Source organism: Narcine bancroftii, chromosome 3 (genome assembly GCF_036971445.1).
Source record: "Narcine bancroftii isolate sNarBan1 chromosome 3, sNarBan1.hap1, whole genome shotgun sequence".
NCBI classification, from domain to species: domain Eukaryota; kingdom Metazoa; phylum Chordata; class Chondrichthyes; order Torpediniformes; family Narcinidae; genus Narcine; species Narcine bancroftii.
Genome location: NC_091471.1, coordinates 241,710,007 through 241,723,914, shown reverse-complemented (window position 1 = coordinate 241,723,914; position 13,908 = coordinate 241,710,007). Strand labels below are relative to the sequence as shown.

Below are 13,908 nucleotides of genomic sequence, written 5' to 3'. Positions count from 1 at the left end.
TGTCACAAATATTGAGTCCATCAAATGAACAACAAATTCAACACTGAACCAGCTAACCAAGTAACTTTGAAGTGAAACAAGAAAGTCTGAAGACACTGTGATTGTAGTAAACACACAGAAATGCTGAAGGAACACAGATAGTCTCATAGCATCCATGGGATGGGCTCAGGCCCGAAACATCGTTAATATATCTTTTCCTCCTATGGACAGTTGAGTTTCTCAAGTATTTCTGTGTTCTTACAAGTAACTTTGAAGTATAGCTACAGTTGTAATGAGTCACAAGAATGCATTCCCAACTCTTCTCCAATTAGTAGTCTCACATAACAAAAATTTGAAAATATCGTTTATGCATTATACCTATTTTACAGAAAAAATGGTAATTTCACAAAAAAAGGTCAGAATGACTGTACTGCATATCAATTATTGGGAGGTTTCCTCTTTCAAAAACTGTTGAGCCTTTCAATGTAGCCATGATGTTTAAAGATCATTTCAATGTAGACAGAGGGGTTAAACCACTGAGAAAAGGGGACCTGGGCAACTACATTAACCACATCAGATTTTCCCTCTCTGTAACTGACAGAATTTTTACCTGCACTGGATGATTCAGCAGTCCAATTTCCATATGAACCTACAAAATGAAAGAATTGTTTAAAATAATTTAATTCAGATTTTTAAAAATTAAACATTTATAAAGTGAATTCTGAAACAAACCTAAACAATAAAATGCAACAATAATCTACTACAGTTGGTTGCTAAACATTGGCTCAGAGTAATAAAATAGGTGTGGCAATAAAGCAAGTCCCAAAGCAATTTAAGCCAAGAAAGCACCTTTAAAATGTAGCTACATTTGCAGTTTAAGGAACTCGGCTGACAAGCTGTTTGCTGCAAGATACTGAATTTGGCCTGGGGTGTTTTCTACAGCATGAGAAATCCTTTATTTTGCAGATGCTCAGTGCAAGGATAATTTCCTCATGCACTTTGGGGAAATGTCAATAATGACTTTGAGCTCAGCCTCCAAATATATGTCAGCTTTATATACAAGGAGCTCCTTCCAGAAAGTAGTGAATCTGAAATTTTCTATGCAATGACAGTACAGGTTGCTCACTGGTGCATTTAAGACACAGATTGAGAAGATTTTTGAATAATAGGGGAACTAAGGGGTAACAACAACAGGAGGGAATGTGGAGTGAGGTTCACAGTCAGATGAGCCATGATATTACTGAAATGTGGAGCAGGCTGCTGACTACTGCTTCTGTCCGTTACTTGCTTTCTTTTCTGCACGTGGCTGCTTGTTGACCAAGGTTAGAGTAACATTGGATTTGTGGTGGAAATGACATAGGTGAACAGCTTCCTAATGTGTTGTAGATTAGTTTCACAACAACAGAAAGCCAAGCTGGAGAAATACTGCAATGAGAATAATTGAGAGAATTGTTGGAGTGGAGACACAAACTTCCTCGATGCCAGCATGCATTAGATCAGGTGTGTTAGGAACCTGAGGGTTAAGTTCAGAGGGTGGGGCTTCAAGGGTTTTGATGAAGGGTTGCAAATATCGACCATTCCATTTCTTCCACTGTGTTCCCCAGTAGTTATTTTTGATGCATTTTAATGTGGTATCTGTCAAAAACTCCTCCCACCCCCCCCCCCCAAGTTGCTGCTCGACCAGAGTTCTTGTTGCTGAAATATTGTTTCCTTTCCACAAACACTGTCCCACCCACTGAACATTTGCAGCCTCTTCCATCCATGGCCCATGGGACAGTTACCATGGCGATGGACCAGCAAGGGGCTCCAAAGCCAAAGAACACATTGTTGTTGGTGACTTGAGATAACTCATGCAGGCTGCTGGCGACCGCAGTTAAGTGGCTCACACCAGGCTGCCACATGCTGGAGACCAGCTGAAGAGGTACCAGGTATTGGAATCAAGACGTGAGGGGGAGTCAAGGGCGCTGAAGGCTTCCTGATCGCATCAGAGGTTTAGATCTGGAGCTTGGACTGCTGATGGTTTGGACTGAAGGCAAAGTTGATGGAGACAAACTTTTGCTTCTCCTTCTCTGACCACAAAGGGTGCTGCTGTTGGCAAATCTTAGTCTGTATTATGGTATGGTGACACCCATACCTGAGCATAAAGTGCTGCAAGTTAATGGACCCACCTGGGACATCACAGGCAAAACCCACCCCACCATTGAAAACACCCACAGGGAACTTTGCCGTCAGAGAACAGCAGCAATCAAGGATCCACACCAGCCAGCACACGCTCTGTTCTCACTGCTGCCATCTGGAAAGAGGTAGCGGCCCCATAACACTAGCACCAGCAGGTTCAGAAACAGCTGCTAACCCTCCACCTTGAGACTCCTCAACAACAATCAGGACTCTTACTTTCGCACTTTATTGATTTTATTTCTCTGTACATTTTTTTTGTTACCAGTAGTTGCCCCCCCCCCCACCACCTCCCCAGTAAGTGTTAATCTGCCTGGCCACCAGAAAGAATCTCAGGGCTGTATGTGATGACCTGTAGGTACTCTTGACAACGAATCTGAATTTCATTGACTGATCAAGGCAACACTACCTACTGATTCTGCCTGGCCCACAGGAAGATGCACCTCAAGGTGCTCTGTGGTGCCATGCATGTACAATAAATCGGAACATAAATTGAAAGAATCACGAATTACTTTAGCTGCAGTGGGATGGGATGCGATGCAGGAGCCCAGGGATCCTGCCACACCCACCGCTTTGGACATTTGGGAGGGGGGGGGAAAAGAAAGGCGTGCACGTGCTGGGCACGACGGACGCCGCGAGACCCCCGCGCGTTGCCAACAGTCCGCCTCGCGAAGCAGCGCCATTTTGTGAGCATGGCAGCCCAGGAGACGAACACCATCCACTTCAGCGTCCACATTTAATTCGGGCCAGGCGTCCACAGACGAGAGAGAGAGAAAAAAATGAGCAAAACTTCTGCTGCATTCTTAAATCACTGTGCCGTTGGAGGACGCCGTTTGAGCTGTCACGGTTGTCCCAGGATGGAGCAGTGGTGGGGGGGGGGTACGACTCGTTGGCGCTGTGAACAATCTAGGAGCCATTACTGCTCGCGCCTCTGAAGAGGGCTCTGCGGATGAGTGACAGGAGCACCGACCAATAACATGACGGGACACCCCTGCCTGACACGCACGGCAGCCAATCAGCTCCCAGCAAGGCCATGTTCGAGCTGCGAACAAACCAGGAGCCATTAATACTCGCGCCTCAGAACCAGGACGACATGAACGCCAACCAATCAGATGACGGCAAATCCCTGACTGACAAACACAAGAGCCAATCATCTCCCCAGGAAGGCCGATAGCCGCGTCAGCGTTGATTTACCTCCCCGTCTTGACGCGAAATATCTCCCCTCCGTAAACAAATCCCGCTGGGAACGCCAATCTCTGCCTCACATACACGACGGTGAAATCGTTGGAAGAAAAATTAGGACCAAACGTGATGAGACTTGCTCGACTAACCTGAATAACGACCATCCATTTTGCTTCGGCTGCAGAAAGAAGTCCTCAGCCGCTTCTAGCGAGCTCCCACTCACCCGGATGTCCCACCCGGCGCCGATTGGTCAAGGCTTGAGAATGTGGGCAGGCTTTAAAGCGTAGCGGGCGTTGGTTGGCTTTAAATTCCGTCAATCGTTCTTCTTCATGACGGTTACCATGGGTGCCCGGCTGAGAATTTTAACCCGTTTATTACCCATGCAAGAAGGTGCAGGCGTTGCGGGCACATCCTCGAACATTAAATGTCAAAGGAAAATGTCTCCTCCAATTCGAGCCTCCCACTGGGAAGTGTAATTAAGTTATTGCTCAAATCATTCACAAGTTTCTTATACCCCTGAGTTCCAGTAAGTGCAGTTTCCCCCTACTTAATATGGTCATTTTTTACTTCTCTCTGTAGTGCAGTCAGTTTGTTTACATTTCTTTATTTGTGTACTAAATATGAAAATGTGAACTTAATCACTGTAGGAATATTCCCTCTCAAAAATTGAATTAATCTGAAATTCCTTATTTTGAGATGTTACTCAGGAGAGCTATTAATTACAGTATAATATCAAAAATTATACCTGAACAAATATAGTTCTCCCTTCTTTTTTAACATTTCAAGGTTTTGATAAAGCTTTATATGCCAAATTTCAATATCATGCAATCATATTTAGTTGTTTTTTTTCCCACAATGTAGTTTTTTTTTGTAATTCTGCCCGGCCCGCAGGATTCACAGGGATGTCATGTATGTACTCGTGACAATAAATCTGATTTAAGTGAAAGGCTCTGACTTTCATCTTAAACAACAGCAAATTATAAATAGATTTTAATTAGATTAACCCCTAACGTCGAAGTACTCGAGATGGCAGAGGTCGACAGCATCGAGTCCACGTCTCCAGAATGGAGGACCATCGCCTTCCCAAGATCGTGTTATATGGCGAGCTCTCCACTGGCCACCGTGACAGAGGTGCACCAAAGAAAAGGTACAAGGACTGCCTAAAGAAATCTCTTGGTGCCTGCCACATTGACCACCGCCAGTGGGCTGATAACGCCTCAAACCGTGCATCTTGGCGTCTCACAGTTTGGCGGGCAGCAACCTCCTTTGAAGAAGACCGCAGAGCCCACCTCACTGACAAAAGGCAAAGGAGGAAAAACCCAACACCCAACCCCAACCAACCAATTTTCCCTTGCAACCGCTGCAATCGTGTCTGCCTGTCCCGCATCGGACTTGTCAGCCACAAACGAGCCTGCAGCTGACGTGGACTTTTTACCCCCTCCATAAATCTTCGTCCGCGAAGCCAAGCCAAAGAAAGAATCTCACAGACGGTGAAAGGTTGCCTACAAGAAGGTGGTGCAATAACACCACCAGCAGACCGATTGAAACAGTTCCAGTTGGTTCGATCCTCCACCACCATGCTGAGTTTGCATGTTCTCCCATATCCAAAAAACCCATGAATTTTTTTGGGTAATTGGCCATTGTAAATTGTATACCTTGGTCTCTCATTTGGACAATGTGTTGTGTCTCTATTACTTTTTCTTTGGGAGATGATCAGGGTGCAAAAACACTCAGATTTCATAACATTTTTAGATGCAGTCATCTGAATCCAAGCCATAAACCGAGTTAATGGTCTCAATTAAGAACCAAATCAATGGATTGTTTACCCAAGGTAAAGTCATCTGTTCAGAGAGTAGTCGTCTGATTATTGAGTCTTTTTTTTTGGAGGGCATTGAAATAGAAACGAGTATTAATCAACCAAGTGATCTAAAAAGAGTTGAAATGGACACTTCTGCTGTTTTCCTTTGTCATGGAAAACAATGAACCACCGTAACCATTCTAATGGGTCATTTTTGACTGACCCATATCTGGGTAACGGAAGCAAGATCAATCTTGCATTTGGATCGTGACCATTCTGATGGGCCATTTCACCTGAACCTTGCCGAGATTCTTGGAAGCATTGTGGTAGTCACAAGTTTTGTTTCCCCTACACAAGGAAACGGGGAGTTGTGACAATCATTCAATGAAAGAACATTTCTCTGGAAGAAACTCAAGGATTTGCGAGTTAAAGGCAGTCTGGTGACTCTCAGTGTCTCACCTTCTTCACAATTTCTTCTAAACAACAGTTTAAAAGTTCCGAGTTTCAACACAGGATTTCTAAGACTGAACTTTGGGAATTGACCTTCGAGAATTGTGCCTAAGATGTAATAGTTTGGGTAATCCACCCCCTCCTCCAACACACACATATACATGTATATTTGCGCATAGTTGGGGTCAAATTCAGATTTAAATAAGATGTGTTATATATTAGTAATTATTAATAAAGATATTGTTTAAAAAATAACATTGTCTTGGAGAATTTCTATTGCTGCTGATCTATGATGTAACAAATGAAATGTTAACCAATGAGAAGCACAAACGAAGATGCTGGAATCTTGAGCAACAATGTTCCTGTCTTTGAATCTTTAATCAAGACCAGTGGAAAACATTGACCATTCCAATTCATGATAATCTTAGCAGATGACTGTGACTTGGTCAGGGTTTGATGATTCTTGTACTTTTGTCTCTGGTGGGTGTTGATCCACAGGATCAGGCATTAGGGTTTCTGCTGGAGTTAATTTTTGCAGAACGAGTTTGTACAGGCTGGTTGTGGCTGTCTGTCATGCAGTTGTGTCTGTCCTCTTTCATGGTCAGGATCCAACTTGATACTAATCAGGTATTTTCTGCGTAGGACTAACCCTGACGCCTTAGCGTCATTCAATGGGCCCAATAATGCAGGGTCTTTCCAACTGCTGAGTAAAATGGGTTAACCGGTCAATTTCCAGTTAGTGTCAAAGTATGCAGCAGTTTGAAAGGGTCCAACTGGATCCTTGACCTACCAGAGGTAGTCAGGGAACAGTTAAACTTACCTCGGTCTCATCCACGGTTGATTTGAAAATGGCCGACCCGCCTATTCCGGTGACGTCAGCACCTGCATGCATGCGTCACTGGGCAGCAGCATCTGAACATACGGTAGCACTTCCGGTCAGTGCGTGACACGTCATTGTGAGGGCGGGAACCCCCTTAAATTGCTGGGTTTGCGATTTAATGGGCTGATCTCCCTGCAATTTATAAGGTGCTTCCAGCACCTTTGCCCCTGTAGTCACATCTGCTACCCAGGTGCAGCAATTTAAAAGTGGCTACTGTAACTGCAGCAGTCCACCGTTCTTACAGGGTTCAAGACAGCCACCATCATTTCAGTACCCAAGAGAGCAACATTACCAGGCTCAATGGCTACTGCCATATGACCTCCATCATTATGAAATGCTTTGATTGTCTGGTGATGGAATGTATCAATGCATACTTCCCAGAGATGCTGGACCCACTTCAATTCGCCTACAGAAGAAACCACTCCACAGATGATGCTATATAGCCTTGTCCTTTCATTCCATCCTGACCCTCCTGGATAACGATGCCTCATATGCCAGGCTGCTGGCATTGAAGTTCATTGACTTCAGCTCGGCGTTTAACAATTCCCCAGATGGTGGTGGAAAAGATGTCCTCTCTTAACTAGATCTTGGACTTCCTAACAGAAATACCACCGTCTGTTAAAACAGAATGCTGGAAATACTCAGCAGGTAGACAGCATTGTGAAGGGATGACTTTCATTTTCAACCATTGCTTTCCAAATAGGAAAGTTGAAAATAAGTTGATAGTGACCCACAGATGATTTGCTCCAATCTTGGAGGTGAGAAAAGATTTGGTGGGCACATGGTACGAAGAAAGCACCCAAAGTGAACATTTGAAACCTCATCCATTTAAAACAGAGATCATCATTCAAGAAGACAAAGATGGGACAGTTTCTTTGTTAATGTTATTGATCTTTGAAGTGCTTTTTTAAAGTTAGTGAAGCAGTCTTTGCATATTTTCAAGACAGATTAATTTCAAGAAACCAGAAACATCGTGTTAGTTACAGACAGATCTAATGGCATGGCAACCAGTGTTGAGACCTCTGATCCCAATTCATGTTTAACCGTAAAATAAATTTTTTGATATCAGCTGCAGCCTCTCCAAACACAAGGCATTACTTGGCAATTGCATATGTTCTGACACTTCATGTAGAATCGCAAGCAAGTTAGAGAGCAGTGATAAATTGCAGCAAAGTGTGACGGAGGAGGAGTTGAATAAAATTTCATTTCTGGTGGGGGTGGGAGGAGGAGGAGGGATAAAAAGGATTGTGAGAAAGAGTTTGTGAAAAATCCCCAAGGGGTTAGAGATGGATAGATTCAGATTATTGGGCTACATAAATGCTGGTCTATAGCTTTTCTTCAGATCAACTATCCTAACCCCCACACGATACTCTGCAATGCATTTTCTTGCAATATTTGAGCAAGAGTAAGTTGAACATTTTGAGAACCATTGGAAAACAAAGTATTTTAGACATATACAGTATATTTGCATTCTAAACATAAAATGTACATCTATGACTTGCAATAAGGATTCATCTACTTCCAATGAATCACAATACCAAATGAGAGATATGGCCCAAAAACTACATTTGATTACTCACCAAAATAGGCTGATGCTATTGTCACAATTGAAACAATCCAGGTTTCAATGGAATTTACTTCCAATTTCTCACAATTCTCTTCTCAGTTGAAGTGGTGATCTAATTACACTGGACGATTAACATTTTGCTTCCTGAACATTTTCAGGTGTATTTTATGGATTTTGGGCTGCTTATCACATAAATCACCTTAATATGTTCCTATCAAAGTTTTTTTTAGCTGTACTGTATTTTTGTGATTTCCTGTCACATTTTAACTCTACTTCAAGCAAACAAAACCATGAAGTGCAACGTGTCGTTGGAAATTCATTTTCTGCGTTCCCACGTGGACGTCTTCCCTGCTGATCTTGGTGCCGTCAGTGACGAACACGGTGAAATGTTTCAACAGGACAATGTGACCATGGAAAAGCGGTATCAGGGCAACTGGAATCCATCATTGCCACCCGACTATTGTTGGGCGCTGACACGAGAGGCATCAGATGCTGAGTACAAATGGATATCAGCAGCAAAATATTTTTTGATTAGTTGAACTAACGCAACGTGTCAACATCAATATGCGATTGGTCATGTTAAATTTGTTAATTTCATTTCTCCAACTTCATATATGAAACAGCAAATCTGAAATTATCTTTTCGTTCAGCTTGAAGTTGTCTATCATAATTGCCAATTTTTTAAAGGAAGCAAACCTTTTGAAATAGAAAATACAAACCATTCTTTTAAAAATTAGAGCGTCATGGTCCCTTGTACCCACAATTTGTAATCACCACATTTCTTTTCATAACGTGGCTCTTTAGAAGGTTTCTTGAACAGTATAGATGACCACATTCATCCAATTATAGAAAGAATGTTTATTGTAAAATGTTCCACATGACAGTTCAGGAGATTACGGTCTACATCATTGTGAAAAGCCATTCAGCACAATACATAGGGAGCATTTACTAGACTCTTCAAACTATTAAACATCCAGCTGGAAATTGAGTACTGCATTAACAAAACTACTTGCAAGTTAAACAATGCGAAGTTAAAACTAATATAAGCTTCAGAGAACAACAGGGGAACATAATAATTTGTCCACATTTTTGAAGAAGTCACGCTAAGTTACTCTAAATCTGTATCAAATGTGTCATCCTCTCCCTCCAGAATCTTATCTTCATCAGCTTCAAGACACTCCTCAGGATCCTTGCTTTCAATTGCATCATCATCTACTTCCCCCAAGTCATCATCTTCTTCAGCTTCAGGATCTCCTCCTGGCTCCTCCATTTCTTCACCCACGGTATTAACTGGTTCATTGGATGTATCTACTTGTTCCTCCATGTTTTCTTCTCCATATTCAGCTTCACCTCCCTTGCCTTCACTACCTCCCTCCCCTTCTCCACCCTCTCCCTCCCCTACTTCTCCCTCTCCACCTCCATCCTCAACTTCCTCTCCCTCCACAGCCTCTCCCTCTCCACCATCTCTCTCCCCACTTACCTCCCCACCATCTGCCGCCCCTTCTTTCTTCTCGCCATCATTAGTACTATCATTGAGCCCATCACCCTCACCATCACCCTCATGAACTCCTCCCTCCTCTTCATCTTTATCATCTGGATCATCGGTGAATGGTTTTTCACCCTGTCAAAGGAACAACAAACAAAATTGTCTAGTTGTTTGGGATCAAAATTTCCCACAATTGGGTTGACCAGGCTTTATAGTCCCTTTACAAGAGGAATGATTTCATTTCCTAGCATCAAGGAACAGATAAGGAATTCTACACCCAAATTAGTTTTGAATTAGAGATCTTGGTGTTAAAACAAAATGATTTTGTTTCAGAACTAGTTTCATCCTCATTAAGCAAATGTTGAATGATTACCTGAAATAAGTTTTCACAAGGCATTTCAAATTTAGTGATGTAAAAACAGAAAGTTGTAGTGGTGGTGCTGGACAAGGGGTTGTTTGCTGCTGCCATCCAAGCTCCCGTCACCCTGACAGCGAACCCTCGCTTCAACAGTCCGCCAACTGTAGCTCCTGACGCCACCCGCTTACTGGAGCTCCAGGCTCCTCTTGAGAGGACCCTAGCTCCAGCCATCCACCCACCAGAACTCCTGATGCCCCGGATGCCGGCCCACCTGAACACATATCTGAACCCCTGATGCCCTGGCTGTCTGCCCTTCTGAACTCCTGACCACAGATCCTCTCCCTAACATACGGGGCGGGGAAGAGTCCGGCCATCTAAGGTGAATTGAAGGTGCAGGACTTTGTTTTTCCTCTGGCACCTATAAAATAAGGACTCCCTAGGGTTCTACTAATTACTGACACGGGTTATTCAAGCGCGAGTTGAGCATGAGTTGCATTGGATCATGTTCAGTTTTCACAGGTCTTCGGTTTTCAGTATTTCGGATAAAAAACTACATATCTGTATACTAAAAAAATCTCACCTTGACATATTTCTCCAACATCGTTGCAATGTTGCTGTTATTCAAGATGCTCTTTGCAATAACCAGGCTACCCTTTTTGGCCCTCTCAAGAGCAAGCTAGAAATGAATGAGTAAATACAGCATTAATATTGTTAAAAGTGAGAACATGCACTATATAAGTTGTTCTTTTGGTGCAAACACAATATTTGTTTGGAAATTGAATATGAACCACACGAGAGCAGCAGTGAACTTCTCAAATGGACTTCAGAATTAAAATTTGAAACTATGGAAATTTTTCTCATCTTTTTTTGGGAATTATTTTATTTTTGCTTTTCCAAAGACTCATGCAAACCCAAAAACAAATTACATTCTCTTCCCACGTAATTCGATTTACAGAGTCTTTACATATTTCCACCCCCCCCCCCATCCCTTAAATTATACAAATACCAAAATCACTTAAATACCATCCAAGACAACGATCCTCCTCGAAGCAAGAGATCCTTGGGTATTAAATAAAAAGGTCGGGGTAAAAATACAAATCATCTGCACCACACCCCTCATTTGATACTCTTCAATTTTTTACCTGCTGGGACGGATTGTTTCTTTTCTCTTATTCAGGGGTGGGGTTGTGAATTATATCTGTGCACCTATGTGCCTCACAAACAGTTCCACATTTCAACAAACATATCATATCTCTTCCATAAATTGTAGGCGATTTTCTCCACAGGGGAATGGAACATTGTATTTCCATATTCCATTGTGTGATATTTAGCTGGGAGTGGGATTTCCACGCAACCATGAAAGACTTCCTGGCTACTGACAAGGCAACCTTAAATTTCTCATTTCTTTCAAGGAAAAGAACTCCTGAAGTATTGTACGGCAAGGGAGAGGACAGGGAAACATTACTCTCGCATGGAGCCAGTATCGACACAATGGGTTATAAAAATAACAATGCTGTAACCATTGTGGATGATGTACAAACAATCGAAAAAAATCAACCACTGAATAGAACTTGATAGGATTATCATTTCAACAAAAATAATTCTTCATTATAAAGACCCTGCTGGGAAAACAGCTCTTGCATCCTTCACTTGATAGACAAAGAGATGGCATGCAAAATGACAATGTTTATGGACCCCCCCCCCTCTCCCGGGTGAAATAAAGTTCAACTGTTGATCACTTTGTGCAAACTTTATAAAAAAGCCATGTGGTGGGGCAGCCAAGGGAAGATGGCGCAGTCAGGGTTTTCTCCCTGCTTAAAGTCTCCTGCCTGATTATGATGTCACAATGCACGAGGTGACAGCTCACGCTGCTGCCCTTAAAAGAGCGCACGCTGACTTGGAATAAAAAGTCATTAACAACTTTCAATGTGGTGGCTGAATCTTTCTTGGCTGTGTCCAGCACTACACTATACTTTAATTAAAACATCTATAAACTTCTAACATTTCAGAGAAATGCAAAAGAGGCCGATGCTGAAATTTTGAAGACAGAATTGCTGGAGGAACTCAGCAGATCAATCACCGTCCAAAGGAAGAAAAAATGATCTGATCCGAACTCTTTATCGTCAAGACTCGCATCAGTCTTTCCCTATTATTTTTCTCACTTTCTCTTATTTTCTGTAACAGCTAATAAACATTTTTATTATTATATAAAGTGGAAAAGTGTGGCTCAAGTAATCACAGGCCCCTTGGAAGATGAGAGGAGGGGATTAATATTAGGGAGTAATGCAAAAATGGCCAAAGCTTTGTGTCAGTCTTCACGGTGAGATCATGCCTAATATGCCAGAAAGATATGGATGCGACAGGAGGTAAGAACCTCCATACAGTTGCTGTCAGTGAAAAGGTAGTACTGAGCAAACTAGTTGGCTTTAAGGCAGATACCCTCCTTGGATGTAATGGAGTGCATCTCAGGGAAGTGAAAATGGCAAATTTATAGTAAAGGTGATACCACTACTGTAAATGTCCTTTTAAAATTCCACCCTCTCATCTTAGTTATATACTCGCTAATATTTGATATTCCCACTCTGGGAAAAAGATTCTAACCTTTCACGGCTTGCATAATTTTATCTACTTTTATGAGATTGCCTCTCAAACTCCAATGTTCCAGAGAAAACATTCCAACTTTGACCAACCACTCCTCATAGCTAATACTCCCTCATTCAGGTAACGTCCTAGTGAACCCCTTCTTCACCTTCTCCAGAGCCTCTATATCCTTCCTGTAAAGCAGCGACAAGACCACACTAACTAAAGTTTCGTACAGCTGCAGTATTATATTCAACACCCCAACCTTCGAGGCAAGTATGCCAAATGCTGGCTTTGTTACCCAATTGTGTTGCTACTTTCAGCGAGCTATGAACTTGCACCCCAAAATCTCCTGTACATTGGTGTTCCGAAGGGATTGCTATTTACTGTCCACTTTCCTTCCTTCTGTCCTCTCAAAGTGCAACACCTCACACAGGTCCAGATTAAGCTCTACCTGCCATTTGGCGGCTCACAATTCTAGAGGATCAATATTCTGCTGAATCCTTCAACAACTCCTCACTATCCACAACTCCATCAATTGTTGTGTCACCTGCATATTCTAATCAGTTAACCTATGTTTATTTTCCCAATTTCCTTCTTATTTTTAATGCATGAATGAAAACACTTGGTCTTTTCTTTTATCCTGCACATTAACATTATCCATTACTCCGTTTAGTCCTCCAAATGTCCAATTAATGTTCTTCCTATTTCCTTTATATTCCTCAAAAGTCTGTGCAATTTTAGTTTCCTTCATCCCAAATGCCTGCTTTCTTTTTGACTAAATTTGAAACATGTTTGATTAATTATTTTCAAATAGGCATGTTTGCACATGACAAATTCTAGAGATGCTGTTGGTTTTAATATAAAGCTGAAATGGTGAATGCAGACTCAATTTTAACATTCAAAAAAGAAGTTGGACCATTACATGGATGGGAGAAGTAAGGAGGGCATTGGTCTAAGTGCAAGCTAGTGGGACTCGGCCGAATAATAGTTGGGCACAGACTAGAAGGGCCGAAAGGTTTGTTTTGTGCTGTAATGTTCTATGGTTCTAAGCGCAGATCCATAATAATGAATTCTGAAAAGATTTGACTACTGTCTGAACCCATCCACCTGTCTTACTCCCAAATTTGTTCAGAGGCTATTTCACTTACTTTGCGATTTCTGATATGATCAGGTGACCTTAAATGTTGTCCAATGAAGCCAGTCTGCATTGGAATGAAGAAATCACAAGCCATACAATGAGCTGCCTCCACCTTTTTCATGCACTGCTCCATACCAATACCTGCAGCAGAATTAAGACAAAAATGTGTTCACAAATTGCAGCAATCCTCTAGTCAATGATCTTTCTTCATAACTGCAAGGATATCCACCTAAAATGTTCAGAAAGATATCAATAATGTTGAAAGAGTACAGAGAAGATTTACTAGGATGTTGCTGGGGCTTCAGGAACTGA

At 42.1% G+C, this 13,908-nt stretch overlaps 2 protein-coding genes and 1 long non-coding RNA gene across 4 annotated transcripts in view; all 3 read right to left on the bottom strand.

The window, feature by feature from the left end:
• Positions 1-3,569, bottom strand: part of LOC138758417 (A-kinase anchor protein 8-like) — a 28,310-nt gene extending 24,741 nt beyond the window's left edge. The window contains exons 1-2 of the mRNA XM_069927301.1: positions 3,486-3,569; positions 590-628 (exon numbers count right to left, since the gene is read on the bottom strand). Of these exons, the coding sequence (XP_069783402.1) occupies positions 590-628; positions 3,486-3,504 (58 nt within the window). The 5' untranslated portion in view covers positions 3,505-3,569. The remainder of the gene's footprint in view (positions 1-589; positions 629-3,485) is intronic.
• Positions 3,570-5,930: 2,361 nt separating this feature from the next.
• On the bottom strand, positions 5,931-6,483 carry LOC138756428 (uncharacterized). Its single transcript, XR_011353065.1, has 2 exons — positions 6,405-6,483; positions 5,931-6,287 (listed from the first exon to the last, which is right to left on the bottom strand). It is a non-coding gene; the product is annotated as an uncharacterized lncRNA (long non-coding RNA).
• Positions 6,484-8,874: 2,391 nt separating this feature from the next.
• LOC138758416 (A-kinase anchor protein 8-like) overlaps positions 8,875-13,908 on the bottom strand; it is a 30,040-nt gene continuing 25,006 nt past the window's right edge. For both annotated transcript variants that reach the window (XM_069927299.1, XM_069927300.1), the window contains 3 exons: positions 13,607-13,737; positions 10,456-10,551; positions 8,875-9,652 (listed from right to left, as the gene is read on the bottom strand). In XM_069927299.1, the coding sequence (XP_069783400.1) occupies positions 9,140-9,652; positions 10,456-10,551; positions 13,607-13,737 (740 nt within the window). In that variant the 3' untranslated portion in view covers positions 8,875-9,139. The remainder of the gene's footprint in view (positions 9,653-10,455; positions 10,552-13,606; positions 13,738-13,908) is intronic.